We start from the raw sequence: 20,579 nt of genomic DNA, 5'->3' as shown, positions 1-20,579 counted from the left end.
GGTGGAGCCAGGACCCATAGCACAACCCAAGGAGTACCAGCCTGGAGGGAGGAAGTGGGCTCCTGAGCTTCTGGAACTGATAACAGTATTCTTGGTTCTGCCTGCTGCCCTGCTGAGGCCTGAGCCTAGAAAGAGGGGCCCAGCTATATGGAACCCACCCAATGTGCCAGCTTCTTTTACCCGGCAAGGTATACTCTAGATTACTGCTTCCAAACTCCTTAAAACACCACACACACACACATTCCCAAAATAGAATAGTCTTTATTATAAACCTAAGAAACAAAAGGACAAATGACAAACATGGGCATTTCTCAGATCTCACTGAAGTTCTCATAAAGCATAAAACAGGTGTAGAAGACGCTTACTCCAAATTGCTTAAAAATGCCCAACATTAAAGGGGCCAGATACATGGCATCTAAGTGCTTCATTAAGCTCACGAAGAGACCGACCTCCATTCTTTCTCAAGACCCCAGAGAAAGTCACCTCAGTACTGTAGGGCCAGAGGTGGAGAGGAGACTCATTTTCTACTGGAGCTAGAGGCCTGGGGTCTGTCCTGGAGCACAGAGACCTGGGACCATGACATTGTCTCCCTGATGGAGAGCTTGAGAGGGAATGTGCAGACTGCCTTGGGAGAAAACATTGTACCTGTAGCTCACTTGTTGGTGCCATGTAGCTCTCTTCTTCTGTCTGTATGTCACTGAAAGTATAAATGCTGGTATGTTGGGGCCTTTGTGATGATGGTTTCAATGATTAGGGCAAAGAAAAAAGGAAACGAGAGCCTCATTTTTGTCCAGGGAGACAGGCCCCCTTGATGGTGGGACTTTCTCACCCAGCCATCCCTGGGAGCTGCACCAGGGAAATGCATGTACGTAGGAGGCTGAGTATGTGTGTGTATGTGTGTGAGGGTATGCATGCTTAGATGTGTCTCTGCATCAAGGCTAAATGTGGCCATGTGCCCACAAGTTTTGGGGAAAGGATGCTCTTGTGCTATTGCTGCTTGTCCACAAACTAGGCAATCAAGGTTCACAAAGTTGGTGGGAAATCTCTCTGGTGGCATAGGCAGGAAATTTCCCTTATGGCATCACCCTGGTGTCTCAGCTCCAGCGCTCATATGGGATGGACATGCCAGGGGCCTGGATCCCATCCTGAGCCAAGTATAACTGAGTTGGGCCCACAGGCATCTGGGTAGTAGAAGTGAAAAGCAGCCCCAACTGCTTCAGTTGAAGCCTTATTGCCACTGGACATGGGGCAGAAGCTGAAAGGAGTCAGAGATGCAGATGAGATAGGGGGTGGGGGCCTTTAAAGGATCAGGCTCAAGATGGGATTCTCTGCCTGCATCAGCCTGATTACCCATCTGCCCTGGGGAGAGAAGGAAGGAGAACGTGAGGTAGCATCCAGGCACCACTCTGGAAGCAGCTGCCTCAGCAAGACAGCTGGTCCCAGGAGAAGCCAGCATGTAGCCCTGCTTTCCCTGAGCCAAGGCTGTGTTCCCTAGGAGAGCCAGAACAATGTTTAAAGATTTCCTGCAGTGATTCAAACACAGCTGCTGTCTGATTCCCACACCTGCTTCTTAGGTGAAAACTGAGGCCAAAGATGTCAAAACACCTCAGAGGTGGGCTCAGCTGTTCCTCAATTTAGTCCCAGCTGACCCTGGTCATCAATGTCCTGTTTGATAACTCAGAAAGTGAATGTGCCATTCTTAGTCACTGATTCCATGAAAGACATGAGTTGTGGTGTCCAGATGAAGCCTGGCTTCTGCAGATGTGTCTATGGAGCTGGCACCACTAGGAATGGAGAGGCAAGTAGAGCTCTACAGCAAGTAGAGCTCCCTAGAACTGCAAAAAGAGGCAGGGGCAGAAGAGTATGAACATATGTAGACACCCATGTCCAAGAACTATCTTTAGGGCAGGGACAAGGCCTTGGCCAGACGGGTCCAGAACCAGCCCTTGGTACAGGGGTTGGTGTAGTCACAGACGGTGATGAACCGCAGGATGCTGGGGAACTCCTTCTTCATTGCCTTGTACTTGATGGGGATCAGTCGCTTCTGATGGGCACCTGCAGGCCAAGGGGTGTAGCACTGGTACCAAGCCCTTGCCCCATAGTGGGCAGGCCCAGACCTCAGCCCATAGAACACCAGCCTACCACCAGCTAGGTACCATGGCACATATTTTCCACACAAAGTACATGGGTGCACACATGATTGTGTGTGCAAACACCAGCAAGACTTCCTTGGCTGTATATCCATGGCCCTTGCTGAGGGAAGGCTGGCATCTTAAGTCCTCACCTATCCATCCTCTCTGGCCAGGGGGAGTCCTGAACTTACCTGGAGAAAGGCTAAGTGCAAACTTGGTCTGAAAGTCACATTCCTTGCTCTGCAGGTAATCGTCTGAGACAACCACCACCATCCTACGGCACCTAAGGAGAGGAGGCAAGTTGCAGGCACGTTGGTGACTTGTTTCAGCATACCTCCAGGGGACGGCCTCAGAAGGGGCCCAGCATCTGGCTTCACGCACCCATCCACCCACCCTCTGGGTCCTTAGATAACCTCTTCTCGATGAGTTCACTGGCAATGGACCAGACACAGGTGCCAGGTAGGACATCACGATCAGACACACACAACTTCAGCCGATAGTCTGTCCGTTCCAGTTGCTGGATCATCTCCTGCACAAACTGAATGTCGCTGGGGCAGTAGCAGATGAAGGCATCAAAACGTTCTGGCACTTGTCCTGGGTGCAGAGCACAAAGGTGATTATCAGAGCGCCACAGGGGGGCCAGGAGGTGGCTAGCCTGGAGTCCCCTTCCAAGGGAAACTGGTCCTGGGTCCTGCACCTATCCCAAGAGGCTATGACACAGACAAAGCCCTTCTCAGAAGACAAAAGGTGACCCACCTGGGGAGAAGCTCTGAGATAATGATGACACAGAAAAATCATTATGTAAGCATCTTAGAGCAACCCACAGGTAGGGCTATTGTTATCCCCATTTCTTAGGTGGGGAAACTGAGGCTCAGAAAGCCCATCTGCTTCCAATATCCATGCTTCCAGCATACCACACTGTTCTGTGACTGTGGCCCACCTTTTCCTCCCTGCTCCATGTGAACAGTAATGGGTCCTTACCCAAGGGATCATCATGTGTGGTGATGCCCGCCAGTTCCATTGTCTGTGGGACAGTGCTTTCCACTCTGGCCACCTGTAGGGGCTTCTCAGATTCCTGCTGCTGCTGTTTCAAAATGTACTTTTGGCAATCCTCCTCTGTGGGGCAGAGACAGGGTATGGCTGGCTATCCAGAGGACTTCACTCCTCTACCCACAGGCAGGACCCAGTCCCTGTCCTGCCTCCACAAGCCCTCTTGGGCTCTGGGCCTTCTCCAGCCACTGGTTCCATGGACAGCTCCACAGCTCAGAGAAGCTGAACTCTCTCTCTGACCTTTCCAAAGGGATATCAGTGGTATTCTGGCCATCTGGGAAGCCCTTTGTCCTAGATCTGTTTTCTATGGCATCTGAGAATGGAACAAAGGTCTGTTTCTTCTAGAATCCAAGACAACAGGGAGCAGGGGTACTCTAGAAGTACTAGAAGTACTCAAACCCCAGGGTTATGGTACGGTGAGGATGGTGACTTCCACACTGCAAGGTGCACCTGTCTGTGGGCGGGTGTATCCACTGTGCAAGCCCATTAGTGAAAGCCAGTGAGTCCTGAAGAGGCTGCGTTTCCCAGGCACCTAGGGTTTCCTAGACCATCAGCTTCCAGTTCCTCACCTGTCCTGTTGCTTGACACGGTTCAGATACCTACAGAAGCAGATTCTAGTCCAACCTGAAAGCCTTTGCCTAAGCTCATCTTCTAACTTCTCCCTATGACAGGGCTTTCCTTGCCTTTCCCCTGTCTCTGTCATGCTTCGGATATTGACCAGAAACCCTACCCTCTCAATCTCTGCTGGCTTCTGCAGTCCTGCCTCCACCCCAAGCAAGACTGGCGGCTGAGGAATGCCACGGTAGCTTTCCCCACCCGGGTACAAGACCAGGAAGCCAGCGTACTCACCGATGCTGGGCCCCAGCTCCAACAGGACGTCGTCACGGCCCAGCTTGGCAAGCAGCTCCAGCAGCCGGCCGACCGACGCGCCGGGGCACATCTGCCAGGCGTCCAGCAGGCAGCCAGTTGGGTCGGGGCGCGTCTCCAGCTGCTTTATCTCCAAGTACTCGAAGTTCATCTCCTCCGCCAGCGCGGTCCAGTCGGCCGCCACCTGTGTGCGCACATTCAAGAATAGCGACAGGCGGCGCCTCACTCGCACATTGAGCGCGGCCAGGGGCAGGGAGGACTTGGAGAGGGCTGGGAGTGCTGACCCCGCATCGAGGGCTCCTGCAGCCATGGCGGGCCACCCTGGAGCCCAGGTGCTGTCGGGTCGCGTCGCCTGCCGAGCTTCCTACTTCCCCTAGGGTTCCCTCTAGCCCCGCCTGCTTTCCTTTTCCGAGAAGCGCCGCCCTCGCCCAGAATCTTGGGCCCAGCGCACATATGCCGAGTTGGACGCCCTCCCACTGCCCTGGGAGTCGAGGGAGAGGCGGATGTGGGAACCCAGAAATGCCTTTTGAGATCTGGGTTTGTCGACCGGTCTGCCCTCGAGGATGTGGTGGTGGTGGGTGTATCGGGCCTAGAGGGAAGGACTTTCCTTGGGCTATGTAGGAAACCAGCCTTGCTTTTTGGGATCTTTTGGAGTCACATTCCTTCCGCTAAGGAGCTAAGAGGTTCTTAGTTTCTGTCCTAAAGATGGCGAGACGGGGATAAAGCGGAGGCACCCCATCTGCCCTCTGAGGGACCGTGGAGCACACAATCCTCCAGTAGGGGAATGTGCGCTGTCAGGACTGCGAAGCCGACTTGCCTTTAGGAGTCCGAGGCACCCGGTGGCCCTGCCTTGGAAAGGGGGAGGTCCGATCCAGCCCCCAGGGTTAGGATCCAGAGGGTGCCCTGTCCTTTGGTGTCCGGGTAAAAGTAGGACTATTTTCCTGGGGCGGAGAAAAACATATGGTCCTGCCAATTGGAAGTAGGGAGCACCTGGTCTTGCGTTTTAGGGCTGGAAACACAGTCCAGACCTGGGGAGCCCTGATTCATTCAATAGTATTTAGTAATCACCTACTAAAAGTCAGCCACGTTGCAGGCTCTCGGATACAGGGTTCCCTCTGCCTTGGCAGAGAACCTTCCTAACAAGCAAGTGAACACTAATGAGATCATCTTAAACTGGTGTAAAATTGGTGAAGTGTGGAGTGTTCTCTACAGAGCGTTTGTTACACTTCAGGACCTTTGTAAAATCCGTTTGTCGCGCGGGCCGGGACCCCCAAGTTGCTTTGTTTTGGAAAGATTTCCTGTGTCAGCCCAACCCGGTCAGAGCAGTACTCGGCGTCTTGGAAGTAATTAGGGTCATTCGGTTTGGGTCCTGGGACCCAGGACAGAAGAGAAACAGGACTTAGCGCTCCAACCCAGTTCTCGCCGCAAAGTGAGGAGCCGTGTACGGTAGGGCCTTGCAGGATAGGCTCCCTTCTGAAGGCTGAATTCATTTCAAGAAATCTAAACTATGGGGTTCCGCCTCTGGTTTGGCTACAAAAGGTTGCGAAAGCAGCAAAGGCTACTAGTCTGCATTTCTGGGCGGGGCTTCAGAAAGATCCATATCCTTATTGGACCGGGCTTTGGGTGAAAGCGCTTCTAGGCGGTGTCTTGGGCCGGACTTTAGCGCGCGACTGGGACGTCCTCTGGCAAACTCTGCTTTTGGTTGGTTGTGTCGAGGAGTGGGTAGGATCTTTAGGGGTCCCTTGGTGTCTTTCCGGTTTGGCTGTGGGCACTGTTTATGTCTCTGGGTAGCTTTGCGCCTGCGCTTGGCCAAGATTTTAATTTCCCGAGGGCCTGTGCCCGAACCCAGTGTAATCCATGGGGCCAGGCACCGCGATGTGGAGGCTGCAGGTAGTCCTGGGCCACTTGACCCGCCAACCCGAGTCGGACCCGGCACTGCAGGTCGCGCCCTGCTCCAGTGGCTTCCCGCAGGCCTCGGCCGCGGACGTGGTGGTGGTGCACGGGCGGCGCACCGCCATCGGCAAGGCCGGCCGCGGTGGCTTCAAGGTGAGAATCCTTGGGCCGGGAGCCCGGGGGAGGGGGAGGAAGGTGGTCCCTGGAGAGAGGGATCCGGTCATCTGTTCGGTTTCCCGGAGCGGGAGGCGGTCGGCACCCGGGCTGTGGTCGCCTTGTCTCCCTGGGGTAGGGATGCGTGACGCTCACCGCTCTGCAGGACACGACCCCCGACGAGCTTCTGTCGGCGGTGTTGACCGCGGTTCTCCAGGATGTGAAGCTGAGGCCGGAGCAGCTGGGGGACATCTCCGTGGGTGAGCATACCAGCCTCCAGACCCTGTGCTGCGCCCTCCCCGCCTTCCTGTGTCTTCAGCCTTCCCATACCTCCGAACCCGAGTTTCACTGAGGGGAAGGGCGATGGACCCGCTGAGCTCACTGTGATGCACCCCTGATAGCCAGTCTACCCCAGTCCCAAACACTTGGGCACCCCTCTGGGCACAGTCTGCATATCAAGTGCCATGGAGACCAGGAATGTCTCTTAGAAGGCAAGAGATCAAGATTCCTCATACTGACATCCCATCTATGCCAAGACAGAAGACAGTGTTTTTAAAAACAAACAAACAAACAAAAAAACCCAGTCCACACCTCATTTACAGATGGAGAAACTGACCCAGTGAATTTGGGTCAGAAACTTGTCCCCAGAGCTAGGACAAGAACACAGGACCTGGACCTTCAATTCATTCCTTTTTGCACCCCTGCACTTATTTCCTTTGACTATAACAACATAATATGGGACCCAGTTACATCCCAGGGGTGCCTCCTCTCTGCAGTGACAGCAGGGCTTGGAGGAAGACACTCTGGAGAGGTGTACAGTTTCAGAATCTCATTTCCCTCACCCACAGGCTCAGGTCCATTAGCTTTGCACTTCTTTGCCTAGAGATTCCCACATTACCTTGAAGGGCAGAACACCTGCCAAGTCTATGCTGTTTTTGGAGGCACAGGGTACATGCCAAGTGGAATTGGGACCCTCCAGCACTGGGGCTGGTGTGATAAGGGCAAACTTTTTTGTGTGGCTGGCTCCCCATGCTTATGAGCCTGCCTCCCTGTTCCTAAGGGGAGGTCTGGAATGTCTCTTCCCTGGTATTCACTGCTGTACCTTTGTGCCCAGAGCACCTGGGCATTGAATGAAGGCTTTTCTTGTCCACAGGCAATGTGCTTCAGCCTGGAGCAGGGGCCATCATGGCTAGGATCGCCCAGTTTCTGAGGTAATCTTTCCTACTTCTAGCCCTGGGTTGGTCACTATGACTTTTGAACGGGTCCCAGGAAACTCATCATCAGTGTGATGGAGGGACAACTTAGACATCAGATATCAAGGCAACCAGAATTCTTGGGATAGTGCTCTATTGACTCAACCTTTCCCCTACATTGAGGGGGTAGAGAGTATTATTCAGGTTGGAGCCAAGACACACAGGGAGTTGGGATGGGAACAAAGATTCTCTGTGGCCTGATAATATACAAAGCCAACTTGTTGCTTATCCTTAGAAAGGATGGACTCTATCCTCACCTGTCAAATAAATAACCACAAAAACATGCTGAACAGTGACTTTGCTTCCCTTGCTAGTTGAGCAAACTGAGAACTCCAGGCCCATCCCATCAGCAGAGGCTTGGGAATGGGACAGAATGCAGGGCAAGGGGAACCCAGGAGCAGTCCTGGTAATCTTGCCCTTCAGCACTTGCTCTCCGAAGATGGGAAAGGAGTGGTTAAATTATTTCTACATGCAGATTTAGACACACTTCTTGTTCTTTCAGCTGCATGGAGTAGAAATAAGCCTGAGTTAGAACAGGAAGGGAAGTAAACCCCTAGAAACTGGGAGAGGAACAGGCTTAGACTAGATGTCATGGTCTCACACTATCCTCAGCTAACCTTCTAGCCTCATCTGCCAGCTGTTCCTCACCTTGAATTTTACTACTCCTTTGGCCAGCCTGTCTGCCTATTGTCCTTCCTACATTCCCCATTCTGTCCCTGTAGAGGGCTAACTCTGTCTGCTCTCCCTGCCCTGGCTAAACCCTGCCCAATACAAGTCTCACCATTGGGGCAAAGCTCCCCCAAGCTCTCAGGCTAAAATTGATCCTCCTCTCCAGAAGGCTGCCATGTGCTTCCCTGTGTGTGGCTTTGCTGTCTGACACTACTGTTATAACCTCTCTTGTATGTAGTGGCCAGACAGCCTCTAGGGACCACCATTATAAGCATCTCAGCATCCCTAAGGTAGTGCCTTGTGCTCAGTAGGAACTTGGTAAGAACATGGTGGATTTGATAAAGGGGTGGTAACCAAGTGTTAGGATATTAGAGTACCTGGAGTACTTGGAGGGTTCAACAGGCCTAGGAAACCATCTAGTAAAAGCCTAGCCCAGTCTCTAGCTCATATGTTCCCAAGCCTAGCTGCACAGCAGAATCACCCCAGTGTGTTCACTCCCTGAAGTTCTGAGTGGACTGAAGAGGGCCTGGAAATCTCCCTGATCTTTTGTACTGTTGGGCAAGGAAAGTTATATAGGGAGGCCTGAGCTCAGCATGAGAGCCTAGGGAGCCCCCAGAGAAAAAAGTATAAGAACAAAGGCACCCAGCAAAGCTTTTTCCAAATGGAAACAGGCTCTGGGGAGAGAATGAAAACATTATACCCAGACTTGTGGGTTCCAGTAAGGCTGAGTGGTGGGGGTGGATGATGGCCTCATATTTGAGACATGCCTTTTGCTCTAGTGGTCTATCCCAGCAACAGACCCACTTCTCTATTCCTTGGGGACCACAGAAGTTTGTAATTTTCATTGATTATTGAGTCATTAGAGGAAGGAAATGACTCCTGTGGTCAGAACAGGTTTCCCTTGCCTTGAGTTGAGGAGAATTGTGGGATGGAAAGGCATGTTTGGGGCCCTGGACAGCATGTACCTGCAGAAGTAGAGTCTGCCTTGTAGCTTCCCAACCCCATCCCATGGATCTGCACAGGTAGGGACAGGGCTTTCAAGTTGTTCCCCTACTCTGTGCTTCCTCTGATGGGAGAAGTCATGTGATCCTGGATCACAGGCCTACATTCCAAGAGCCTGGCAGGACAGGGGCTGACTGGGCTGTTTCTCCTGTTGTTTCAGTGGCATCCCAGAGACTGTGCCTTTGTCCACTGTCAATAGACAGTGTTCCTCGGGACTGCAGGCAGTGGCCAACATAGCCGGTAAGTTGTGACTTGGTAGTGTCCATGGCCATGCCCTAGCATTAGACTGGCCCCGTGGGATTAGGCCAGTAAGTCAGTGTCTGCTGGGTCAGCCGTAAGCATTTCTGAGAGAACTCTGGGCACAGAAGGAGGAGAGGAAGACCCATTTTCCACCCCCAAGCCTTTTAGGGCACTCCTGGGTCTTCCTTCTCTGAGGTTGGACTGAGTTGCATGTAGTAAGCAGGTGGGGAAGGGGCTCTGCTGCTCCCAGAACAGACTTACTCTGGCCATGGATAGTTATGAAGTGCTTTTGTTGCAGGTGGCATCAGAAATGGGTCTTATGACATTGGCATGGCCTGTGGGTAAGAATTTCTTCCTGTCGGAGCTTATTAACCACCTGTGATAATCAAACTAATTTTACTCTTCTCAGATCTCAGGGTCCACAATTTCAGGATTCTCTTGAGCCCCTGGAGGCAGCTGGCTGGGAGTGTGCTCCCACAAATGCAGCCTAGGAGTGGCCCCCAACGGTGGCCCCTCAGCAATGGCTCACATCTCAGCAGTAGTGGGAGAGGGCAGTTGGCCTCCAGGCTTTCTTTACTGGAAATCTGTCAGGCTGGAAATGTGGACAAGCATGTTGGGTAAATGTAGCACTTAGACTTCCTTCTGTGGTTCTTGTGGATTCTCCATGCAGCTGAGAGAGAAGTGGGAGTTTTGGTTCCCTAAAGGCAAGTAGGGAAAGTAGGACAGCTCCTGACTATCTAAAATAAAAAAGTTCATTTTACTGGACTGTTGGCCTCTGTCCCCACCCGGGACCAAGGTGGAAACTTCCATCTGACTACAGAGTTCTGGGGAACAAAAACAGACCTCTGCTGTCATTTGGTTACTGTCACTCCACCTACACTCCCTAAAGCTCTATCTTTGGAGGGAATGCACTGTAGAAGGTGTATGGCAGAGCCTCTAGGGAGGGAAAGGGCAGTAGGGCCCAGGCTGGAGTATCTAGCAGCTGGAAGTGCAGGCTAACGGAGGCTTGGGCAGACTCACGGGCCAGCAGCCTAGGTTCTGACGGGCTCCTACTGCCTTTCAGATCCTCGGAGGAGTGTTTCTCCACAGGAAGCATTTCTGGTCTTACCCAGTTCTGGGGTGACCTGCACTGGGTTGTCCTGACCTACATCTCAGTAGGAAGACAGCCAAAATCCTTAAACTGACTGGCAAGGCAAGGGCCACTGCCTTCTCTGCTCTTTGTTGTCCTTCATGTTCCTGACTTACTGGGATAAAGCAGGTTTGGGTAACAGCTCCTAAGGTGACTTTAAATTTGAACCAGGTTAAGGTGCATGGTACTAGTGTACTAAAGATCAGGGCCAGGACAATACTGAAATCACAGCCTAGAGGTCCCTATGAGTAGCATTTGCCTGAGAGTCCCCATTGGGAGTGAGCTCTGGGGCCAGACTGCCTATCTGGGGTTCAGGCTGGTGACAATCCACATTCCCCTATTTCTCCAGACCTCTGGGTCCTCATGGGTAAATGGGGATTCCTGCCTCAGCTCTGTCCATGTTGATGTAGGACTGAGTGGTAACACAGCTGATACATGGGTCTGAGTCATGTGACTAACAATGCTAAAGACTCATGCCTGAAAACAGTTCCCACTAGTGCTGGGGAACGAAAGCACTCAGTCAAGTTGCGTGTTCTCATTCTTGAGAGCTTCTGCTCTGCTCCCTCAAAGTCCTTTTGACCCCTTTACACTGGTCATTGCCACTTCCTCTCAGCTTGTCCCACAGGCTTTGTGCAGGTCACAGTCCTCTGTGATATGAATTTTGTGCCTGCTTTAAAGATTTTTGTCTGTTCTTCTGATTTTGTGTGTCCTTGGGGATAGGCTGGGCTTTCGGGTGTGGTTTCTACTCTGTGGTGGGTACTGGAAGATTGGGCTGGCTTAGCAGTTGCATGGTGCATCGAGACCCTGCCACAAGGAGTGCTCATGGTACAGGGTTCTGTCCTAGGCTGCAGGAAGCCCTGGAGCCACAGCTCTGCCTCGCTGGCTACATACCCTGCCCATGCCTTCCAGTGGGCCCAATGCACTTCCTGGGGGCTCCCTGGCTGTTCCCCAGCACTTAACACATATCCAGCCATGCCTGGGGGTTCGTAGTATGGCTCAGTTCCCTCTTTTCCTCCTCAGGGTAGAGTCTATGTCACTGTCTGAGAGAGGGAATCCTGGAAATATTACTTCTCGCCTGCTAGAGAATAAGAAGGCCAGACACTGCCTGATGCCCATGGGGTGAGTGCCCACATGTAGCTCTGTGTGCCTGTGCCCACTCAGCTCTTTCCCTGTTCTGGAACATGGGCTGAGAAATCTTTTCATCTCTGTGGCTGACAGTGTCAACCTGGTTCACCGCCTTTGGGTGTCATCAGCTCTGTAGGGATCCTAGGCATGGGTCTTGATGTTGTCTTTGACTTCTCTTTCCTGAGGCTTCCAAGTCCTCTATCAGTCTCTGGGTTTCTAAACATAGCCTGTCCTCTCACACCCCCTCTGAGGTGCCCAGACACAGGGAGGATGATGGCAGCTGTCTCCAAAGCGTGGGAGGCCTACAGACCATGCAGGTGAGGGACCTTGGGCCCTGTCACATGCAACATGGGAAGTAGCTTACATTTATCCAGCACCTAGTCTGCAGTTGGTGTCAGTGAGCTCTGGCCACCCCCAGTGCCTGTGGGCAGAGAGTCCCGGCTCCATGGATGTATGAGGAGGTAGAGGATTGTGGAGGATAGTGCCTGGCTTTGTCTATATTCTGTATCTCCTGTATCCAGTTTCCAAGCTGCAGGCCTCATGCGATTCTGAATCCCAGGATAAGGACAGGCCTCAGCTCCACTGAGCAGTAGCTAGGTTTGATATTTCTAGAGGTGACATGGGCATAGGGAACCATGGCCAAGCATGGCCAGTTGGTGCCCCACTTAGCCCTCCTATCCCTTTCCTTTATTACTGGGAATTGAACTCAGGGCCTTGCACTTGCTAGGCAAGCACTGCTGCTTGAGCCATATACTGTTCCCTAGTCTCTTGCTGAGGCTGCTTACCCAGAGACATCTGTTTGCAGGTGACCTCCCACTTGGAGAGGGTGGTATATATAAGCTTCTAAGTACCTGGTCTAGCATGGTGACTCCCTATCTGTGCCCCACAACCATCTTAGGGACATGTATGCCACCTCTACAGTTCCTCTGGTAATGGACTGGCCCTGGGGGCCCATGGGTCCAAGCATAGCGCTACAGCCTGGCCCAGATCCTACAGGGCTGGGCAGCCTACAGAGCTGCCAGAGCTCTGCCTACAGAGCTGGGAGGCTGCCAGACCCACCCCATTTGCTGTTTGTGTTCTAGGATAACCTCAGAGAACGTGGCTGAGCGGTTTGGCATTTCACGAGAGAAGCAGGACACTTTTGCATTGGCCTCCCAGCAAAAGTAAGTGCAGTTTGGGTAGGGCCTGGAAAGGGCTGGAGATGAGGTTGTAATGGTCTGAGGATAGAGCTAGGCAGTGAGGGATTTACAATGTCATGCTTCCAGATGGAAGTGGTAAGGGCCACCGCCATGTGGGTTTGTGGTTCTTCTAGGTCCTCTTGTTTTTGTGGTGCTGGGCTTTGAACTCAGGACCTCACACGTGCTAGGCAGGTGCTCTACCACTTGAGCCACTCTGCCCACCAGGTCCTCTTAATTGTCCACATTGAGGTTTGTCTTCTCCCTCGCTGGGCCTCAGGTCCCTCTCTGTCATTGGGGTATAACGAGGGCGAGGCCTCTTCCCCTGTTGGCTATTGCATGATATCTGGACATGGCAGCCATTGGCTTCTCTAAAGGCCCAAAGTATAGGGACAGTCATGCTAAAGACCTGTCACCCTAGCATCTGTGGCAGGCCTGGGGCTGGGAAGCATCCTGAGGCAGGGGCTGGGGTTGACATCTGAGAAACACAGAGCCTTAGGCCTTGACAGCAGCTGTCTCAGTTGGCCATCCCAGCCACACAGAGAGGACGGCAAAGGAAGGGATGGTGTCCTGGCCAGGACATAATCTCAGGTGGTATCTCTCAGGCAGGGATTGCTAGCCTGCATGGATTCTTGAGGACAGGTTAGCATGTGCACTTTTGTTGGAAAATTTAGGTTCCTTATCATAAGAATGTCCTTGGGTACCTGTATTTTGCACATGATTATAAGGATCTCCTGAAAAGCCTTATACCTTAACACTGACTTTGAAAAGACATCAAGTTGTTGAGGCATGTCACTCTAGATAAATGGAAATGCAGAACAGGTGAAATTTAAGTGGTATGATGAAAAGGAAAGTTTGTAGAACCCAACATAAATATTCCTAGGGCTTCACCCTTAGTGTAGCAGAGACAACTGAGCCACCTTAGTCCCTGTTGGATGATGGACTGCAAAGAGGGGGCATAACTCCCAGACTTGCTCTTTTCTTTGAGGCTGGCATGTGGGATCAATGGCAAAGGTGTCCCAGAAGGCCTTGGGCATGTCTTCCCATCCTAGGGACAGCTGGGGGTCCTGAGCAACCTCCAGCAGTCAACTAGGGTTCCCCCAAGAACAGGCTTGTCCCCAATTTCAAAGCTTAAGGCTGCATGTTTTCCTGTACTGGCAAAGGTGTGGGGAGAGGGGAATCTGCCTATCCCAAGGGAGCCTGAGCCTGGCTGTGCATGATGCTGACAGGGCAGCAAGAGCCCAGAGCAGGGGCTGTTTCCATGCTGAGATTGTGCCTGTGACCACCACCATCCTCGATGACAAGGGCACCAAGAGGAGCATCACCGTGTCCCAGGATGAGGGTATCCGCCCTAGCACCACCATGGAGGGCCTGGCCAAGCTGAAGCCTGCCTTCAAGGATGGCGGCTCTACCACAGCTGGTGAGCCTGGGCAGGGGAGTGACTGAGCCAGGCTGGCTGTTCTATTCTGGGAGCATGGAACTGACCAGGGCACTTCACAAGGTGAAGTGGAAGGACTTCCACAAGGTGGCTGTGGAAGGACTGGTCCTTAGCCCCACCCTGATGCCTCCTCACCCCAATCATTTATCCCCTAGGGAATTCTAGCCAGGTGAGTGATGGGGCAGCAGCTATCTTGCTGGCCAGGAGGTCCAAGGCCGAAGAGTTGGGCCTCCCTATCCTTGGCGTCCTGAGGTCCTATGCCGTGGTTGGGGTCCCACCTGATGTGATGGGCATCGGACCTGCCTATGCCATCCCTGTAGCTTTGCAAAAAGCAGGTAAGGTGGCTCCTTCACACCCTAGACTGGATTTCCCTCCCACCCTATAGCTGGGAGGCCCTGGGATTGGTCCTGTGGGTGCTGAGGAATGAAGGTGGGCAGGCTAGCACCCATACCAAGGCCTTTTGCACCCACTCACACCATAGAAGAGACAGACACACTAGGCACTTGGGACCCAGGGGAGATGCTGAGTCCTGCCCAGGGGCCACTGTCAGCTCAGGTCTATACCTTGCCTGCAGGGTTGACAGTGAATGATGTGGACATCTTTGAGATCAACGAGGCCTTTGCAAGCCAGGTGAGTCTGTGTCTCAGCATTGCCTGGGTCCTGGGAGTCCTATGGGAGTGGGTGGGCCAGCTGGACAGGGTGTAGTAGAGGCTCCAGCGGCTCTGGCTTCTTGCAGGCAGTCTACTGTGTGGAGAAGCTAGGAATCCCCCTGGAGAAGGTGAACCCCCTAGGGGGTGCAGTGGCTCTGGGCCACCCCCTGGGCTGCACTGGGGCGCGACAGGTCATCACACTGCTCAACGAGCTGAAGCGCCGCGGGAAGAGGTGAGGCTGCTCCTCATGAGGTCATGGGAGGTGCCCGAGCTGGGGTGTCTGAGGGGTGGGACCTGGGGAGGTGAGCACACAGACACTCCGAACTAGGGACTTAGGGGCGTGAGCCCTATCTTCCTGAAGGGCCAGCCTTGAATGTAACCCTGGCCGATAGAGGGCATCTGCTGCCTGGACTGTGTGCCAGGTGGGCAGTCAGGGAACCAATTTTGGACAGGTCTGGACTGCGGGTTTTGCATCCTCTATCCAGGAGACCCTGGTCCATGCAGTTCAGCCTGGGGGTGTGGGTGGTGGGCCTTGGTGGTTTGGCCTCTGCCCAGCCAACGCAAGTTCTATTCCCTAGAACATATGGAGTGGTATCCATGTGCATCGGAACTGGAATGGGAGCCGCTGCTGTCTTCGAATACCCTGGGAACTGAGGCCCTGCTGGAGGCGCTGCCCAGACAGCCCTGCTCTGGTAGCAGACAGGGACATTACAGAATCATCCACATGGGACATCCAGCACCTATGGTGGTACAGGTGGACAAATCAAGGGACTTTAATTTGGAAAATGTGAACACAGATGACACAGTCCAGGAGCCAGGGATGTATTGGACTGCTCCTGTCAGGCCTCCTATAGCCTGTCCAAAGTCAGCATGGGTCATCCAGTCCCCAGGCCCATTGTGTAAGTCTTAGGGTACAGTGGCTTCTGGATGAGGGGTACATTGGATGTAATAAATGTACTAGGTCATCTCAACAGCTGTGGTTTATCCAAGAGCCAGCTTTGGCCCTGCTGGTCTTCTCTGCCATCTGAGAAATGATTCTTCTGTTCCATGGTCTCCATGGTGGTGTGGCCTATGCATTGTGTTAGCTCTGGGGACATAGGATGCAGGGCCTCAGCTGTGACCCCTGCCATGGAAAGGGGCTCCTCCATCCCAGGAGCTGATGGAGCCCCTGGTCATGTCCCTGCCAAGCAGCCCTGGGCCATGTTATTCCCTCAGCTGAGGAGGGCTGTGGGGTACGGATGCCTCAGAGCTGGTGATGTGTCATGTATCTCTCGTCATAAGAGCCTTGGCCCCGGAGCCGCAGGGTGCAGGCCTTCTCACCCAGCACGCCCTCCACCACCAGCGTGGACTCATACAGCTCTCTGCTCCTGGGGGACAGTGTGGGACTGAGGTCAGGAGGGCCCCAGGCAGGACCCCTTGCCCTGTGGGCAGTGCCCATGAGGTCAGTAGCGTCTGTTACCTGGCAGTGAAGAACACCTGCATAGTGATGGAGGTTGGGGGCGCATTGGTGGGTCGGGCTGCCAGCAGCCCACTGCTTGGGGAGACCCTGAAGACCTCAGCCTCCTTGGCTGCCTTCTGCTGTCCTGCACCGAGGGGACAGGAGGACATCCATGGGCACAGGCAGTTCCATGTGTTGTTCCACAAGACTTCATTTGTCCCAGGCCAGCCTGCCTCTAAGGTGTCACCTCTGATCTTGCCAGCAACACAAGGTAGGGCAACCCAGGGATCACTTGGGATCAGAGACTGGCCATCTCCATGAAAGCCCATTGGCACCACCCCCTCAGGAGCTAGCCTACTGGGCCAAGGCCCAGGACCCTTCCTGGGGATCTTACCCAGCCTCACTAGGGAGCAGAGGGCAGGCAGGAAGGCAACAACTTACCCATCACCACAGTCCAGTAGCTCCGGCAGCCACTGAGGTTCATTAGGTAGACCTCCCGGGCCTGCTGCTGGTTCACAAAGCAGGTCCCAAAGTCCACCCAGCTGGTGGAGAGCTGCAGCTCAGGCACAGCCACAATGGCCCGCAGCGGCACCACCTAGTGACACAGCCTTAGACTTGGTGGGAAATGGAGTGACTTTGCCCACTGCAGTAGGGTTCTGAGCTGGGGTCACTGGGGCACAAGGAACACTGTTCCCCCGATTACTGATGCCTCTGAGCAGATCAGGGACAGCAACATAGTAGGTGGCAGCAACCAGCACTGCCATAGCCAGCAAGTGCTAGCAGGATCTGCATGGCAACAGGCCCGAAGGTGCGCTCTGCTCCCCATCAGCCCTGCTCCCATGGAGCCCTGTGCTCGACCTTTCCTCCTTCCCCCCTCCTCTTTCCATGGGGCCTAAGGCTCAGGCATCCACTCCTAGGCCATTGGGCTCTGGACCTCAGCTCCCATAGCCCCTGCATCATCCCTAGGCACTACCACCATACACCGCTTGCTCCCTGTGGTCCCTGTACCTTGGGATCCAGCAGCTGTACAGTGCCAGGGGCAGAGCAGGGACTTGGCTTCCCACTTGGCCCCTGACTTCTGGCCTCTCTTCAGCCCCCTACCCCACTTCTCACCTGCAGCCCCAGATGAGCTCTCTGCCACCTTGGCTCCACACCAGGGCCTGTGACCTGGGCTGTGAAGCTCACCCTGGAGCTTCAAGTCCTCCACAGCTGCCTCATGCTCACTGTCCCCACCCAGCAGCCCCTCCCCCAGTCTGTCAGTGTGGTTTCCCTTCTTGATTAAACACCACATTAGGCTTCCCCACCACCTCCTCTGGTTTCCCACCCTCCAGCCCCTGACCTGGCTCTGAGCTCCTGAGTCATGTGAGGAAAGATGGCCCTCCTCTCCCTGGGCACAAGGCCTCTTCCAGGGCAGTCTGCAACCACAGTCAGGGACTGGGGCTCCTCATTGCTGAGGGCCTTTTCTGGCGGTGTCTTTCCTCTCACCCCATGGAACAGAGCCCAGCAGGTGCCACCCTTCTCCCTGCAACTTACCTGAGTGGTCTGGTTGGTGAACTCCAGGAACAGAGGCTGAGTAAACACCATCTCTTTCTCTCCATTCTCGCTCTGCTCAATATCCACTCCAGGCAGCATCTGGTCAGCCGGGAGCTTCTGGTAGGAGAGCAGCTCCAGAGAGAGCAAGAAAGACACGTTCACCTGAGCAAATGTGGACACAGTCATCTCAGGCTGGTGAGGGCAGACAGCACTTACCCAACTGAAGTCATGTCCTGCTGCCCTCCGGAGGCCCCTGCAGGTCCAGCAAGGTCCCTCAAGCCCTGGCCCAGGCAGCCTGCAGGCCCAGACTGGCCCAACTGCACAGCAAACAGCCCAGCAGTGCCCCCGTCTGGTGCATTCGTTCTATGAGCACTGCAGGCACCTGCTCTGCAGAAAAGCCAAGCAAGCCCTTGCCTGCCCTCAGGAGTCAGAGACCAAAGGGAAAGAGAATCAGCAAGTGCTCATTCCACTTTGCATAACCCGGGCCAAGGTGGAGCCCCTGGGCTGAGGATGGGCTTTGTCTTTGTCTTGAGGACATGAGAAGCCTGTGAGGGTTTGAAGCAGGGGTCTCCCTGAGTCAGCTCTTCCTTTCTCAAGGCTACACTGGCCACTGTGGGGAGGTGGGCTGTGGGAGCATGAGTGGATCGAGGAGGCTGAGACCTGAACTTAGGCTAAGCAGGGTGAGGTTTGGATGCTGGCTCCCAAAGACAAGTCTGTGACCTAGAGTGACAGATTTACCCAAGGTACCTGTTGGTGGTACAGATTCCTGGGCCTCAGGGTCAGCAGCAGGTCAGTGAGACCCTTTATTAAAACCTTAGGAAGGTTTGACTGTGTCTCCAAGACCCTTCCAATTAAACCTATAGTTACCTAGAGCTTCTGTGATGTTCTGCATTGGTGCTGTCCAATTCAGCATCTACTAGCTATGTGAAAAATTTGACAGAGGAATTGAATTTTAAATCTTACTTGAATTAAATTTAAATTGCTATTTGTTACTAGTTGCCATTGTAGTGCAGATTTCCACCCTGACATACTGCATCAGAAACTCTGGGAGTGGGCCCCAGAGACCTGTGTTTTAGCAACATATCACTTATGCTTAGGATTGAGAGTCAGTTATGGTTGGCAGAAGCTCATCAGAATCAACTGAAGCACATCTTCCTGGGACTCAGCCAACCTTCACATCTGTAGAAGTGAGGCCTGTGGGCTTTTAACACACTTTCTAATAGCCAGTGATGCATTGACAGGAAACTATTGTCCTAGACAAAGATTTGCATGTGGAGATGAAGAGAAGTAAGAAATACTGAGGCAGAGTTAGGGGGCCACATTCACAGGGTTTGATGACTGCTCAAAGAGAGACAGAAGTCCAGGATGGGGAAGGCTTGGGCGATGGACTGGGGATATTTGCTGAGAAGGTATGTGGGGTGAGACAGGGTCTCAAGGAAGATGGGGAATTCAGTTTTCCAGGTTTACTTTATGTCTAGAACTGAAGAGAGAATTCAGGTCAGGAGCCAGATGCCTGGATATTATCTGTGCACACAGGGTGAGATTCAGTGCCATTATGTGCTGTCTGTCTGAGAGTCTCTGGATCTCCCTAGAGCTGCCCAAGGACTGTGCCCAAGAAGCCTCCTGGGGGAACTGTGGTGAAATGAGACCCCTGGTTGTGCTCTGGCCCAACGTTCCATTTAGGTCTGTTAAGGAAGCCAAGGCAAAATGGTTAAGGGGCTCTCCTCCTGTCTTTTGTAGGTCCTCATCTGTTGCCCTGACCCCCACAAGGAGGTCCTGGAGGAGTCCTATCAGCTAGCACATTGCAGGCACTCACTGCACAGATAGTAAAGGACACATTTGAAAGAACTATCACTGCTCACTTAAGCTCTGGAAGTGGATGATATGACCCAGGAAAGTGCAGAGTGAGGCAAGAGCCAAGCTAGAGCTCCAAGGAATATCAGCAAGAAAGGAGCCCTCTAAGCAGAGGGAAAGAGAATCTATGAGAAAGGAGAAGAGGGAGAAGAGAACATGGGGCCCATAGCTGGCTGCCAGTGCCAACCAAGGAGCCACAGTATAGACACCACACCCCACAAGGCCTGTGTCCCAACCACATTCCAGGTGTCTGAGAGACCAAAGGAGGCAGAAGTTAATGGTTCCCACAGAGGCCCTGGCATTGCCTCCCCACTGACACCTTTGACAATAGGGCTCCTGTTGTCACTGATGCCCTATCAGAGGATGGAGAACATCCAGAGACCTGGAGTGCCTCATATTTATGGAAATCCAACCACGAATGCTCTGAGCCAGTGTATAAACCCTTGAACAAATGCACCTAAGGAGGCAGGGAATCTAGGTGTGGAGGTGCTCACAGGAATGCACTAACGTGCTGGACTCTACTAGGCCATCAGCAGTGGGGACAGAGAGAGATTCTGGAACACGTGGGCATGTGCACTATTTGGTCTGTCCATGAGTGTATGAATTGTGTGTGTGGTAAAAGTGGCATGTCTGGTGGAGTGTCCACATGTTCCTGGGTACAAACAAGTAAGGGTGGAGCGTGGGTGTGTTGTTTGTATGCATGAGCATGCATACTGAGGTGAGGGCTGCGGACCCGTGCACTCACCAGCATGTTCTTCTGTGGGCAGAGCATCAGCAACTTGGCTGCTGAGGCTGACTCTTCCTCTGACTTCTGCTCTAGGCCACAGTCAGCTCTGTGGCTGTGGCTGGCCCCATCATGAGAAACAGAGAAGGGCCTGGAGACCAGGATATGGAAGTAGTGTGGGATTTCCGAGGTGTTGATCAGCTTCAAGTGGCGGGTTGTCAGTAGTTCACTCAGCACCTGGGCAGTCACAGAGG

At 53.4% G+C, this 20,579-nt stretch overlaps 3 protein-coding genes across 9 annotated transcripts in view; 1 reads left to right on the top strand and 2 right to left on the bottom strand.

Moving 5' to 3' along the window:
- Positions 1-241: 241 nt before the first annotated feature.
- On the bottom strand, positions 242-4,997 carry Myd88 (MYD88 innate immune signal transduction adaptor). 3 transcript variants are annotated; one of them, XM_074060028.1, is made up of 6 exons: positions 4,867-4,997; positions 4,032-4,233; positions 3,114-3,248; positions 2,546-2,726; positions 2,324-2,415; positions 242-2,055 (listed from the first exon to the last, which is right to left on the bottom strand). In XM_074060028.1, the coding sequence occupies exons 2-6, from the start codon at positions 4,198-4,200 to the stop codon at positions 1,901-1,903; spliced, it is 732 nt and encodes a 243-aa protein (XP_073916129.1). In that variant the 5' UTR covers positions 4,201-4,233; positions 4,867-4,997; the 3' UTR covers positions 242-1,900. The 3 variants fall into 3 exon arrangements, with proteins under 3 accessions (XP_073916129.1, XP_020016544.2, XP_073916130.1); XM_020160955.2 differs by lacking the exon at positions 4,867-4,997 and having other exon boundaries at positions 4,032-4,455; XM_074060029.1 differs by lacking the exon at positions 4,867-4,997 and having other exon boundaries at positions 1,896-2,055; positions 2,565-2,726; positions 4,032-4,754.
- A 549-nt stretch (positions 4,998-5,546) lies between these two features.
- On the top strand, positions 5,547-15,747 carry Acaa1 (acetyl-CoA acyltransferase 1). 2 transcript variants are annotated; one of them, XM_074060026.1, is made up of 12 exons: positions 5,566-6,095; positions 6,262-6,355; positions 7,249-7,306; positions 9,180-9,259; positions 9,558-9,600; positions 11,409-11,507; positions 12,596-12,676; positions 13,918-14,108; positions 14,282-14,461; positions 14,701-14,756; positions 14,863-15,008; positions 15,355-15,747. In XM_074060026.1, exons 1-12 carry the CDS (start codon positions 5,907-5,909, stop codon positions 15,428-15,430), a joined length of 1,293 nt encoding a protein of 430 aa, XP_073916127.1. In that variant the 5' UTR covers positions 5,566-5,906; the 3' UTR covers positions 15,431-15,747. The 2 variants fall into 2 exon arrangements, with proteins under 2 accessions (XP_073916128.1, XP_073916127.1); XM_074060027.1 differs by lacking the exon at positions 11,409-11,507 and having other exon boundaries at positions 5,547-6,095.
- Positions 15,520-20,579, bottom strand: part of Dlec1 (DLEC1 cilia and flagella associated protein) — a 54,091-nt gene continuing 49,031 nt past the window's right edge. For all 4 annotated transcript variants that reach the window (XM_074060018.1, XM_074060022.1, XM_074060019.1 and 1 more), the window contains 5 exons: positions 20,347-20,562; positions 17,748-17,909; positions 16,656-16,809; positions 16,236-16,359; positions 15,520-16,143 (listed from right to left, as the gene is read on the bottom strand). In XM_074060018.1, coding sequence (XP_073916119.1) covers positions 16,020-16,143; positions 16,236-16,359; positions 16,656-16,809; positions 17,748-17,909; positions 20,347-20,562 — 780 coding nt within the window. In that variant the 3' untranslated portion in view covers positions 15,520-16,019. The remainder of the gene's footprint in view (positions 16,144-16,235; positions 16,360-16,655; positions 16,810-17,747; positions 17,910-20,346; positions 20,563-20,579) is intronic.

Source organism: Castor canadensis, chromosome 17 (assembly GCF_047511655.1).
Source record: "Castor canadensis chromosome 17, mCasCan1.hap1v2, whole genome shotgun sequence".
NCBI classification, from domain to species: Eukaryota; Metazoa; Chordata; class Mammalia; order Rodentia; family Castoridae; genus Castor; species Castor canadensis.
This window is presented reverse-complemented; position numbering and strand designations above follow the sequence as displayed.

Coding starts and splice junctions, on each gene's coding strand:
- Myd88 (XM_020160955.2), bottom strand. CDS start 4,359: ATGGCTGCAGGAGCCCTCGATGCGGGGTCAGCACTCCCAGCCCTCTCC. Junction 2,727..3,113: donor CACACATGATGATCCCTTGG/GTAAGGACCCAT, acceptor CTCTGCACCCAG/GACAAGTGCCAGAACGTTTT. Junction 2,416..2,545: donor AGTGAACTCATCGAGAAGAG/GTTATCTAAGGA, acceptor TCCTCTCCTTAG/GTGCCGTAGGATGGTGGTGG.
- Acaa1 (XM_074060026.1), top strand. CDS start 5,907: ATGGGGCCAGGCACCGCGATGTGGAGGCTGCAGGTAGTCCTGGGCCAC. Junction 7,307..9,179: donor AGGATCGCCCAGTTTCTGAG/GTAATCTTTCCT, acceptor CTGTTGTTTCAG/TGGCATCCCAGAGACTGTGC. Junction 11,508..12,595: donor CACTGCCTGATGCCCATGGG/GTGAGTGCCCAC, acceptor TTTGTGTTCTAG/GATAACCTCAGAGAACGTGG.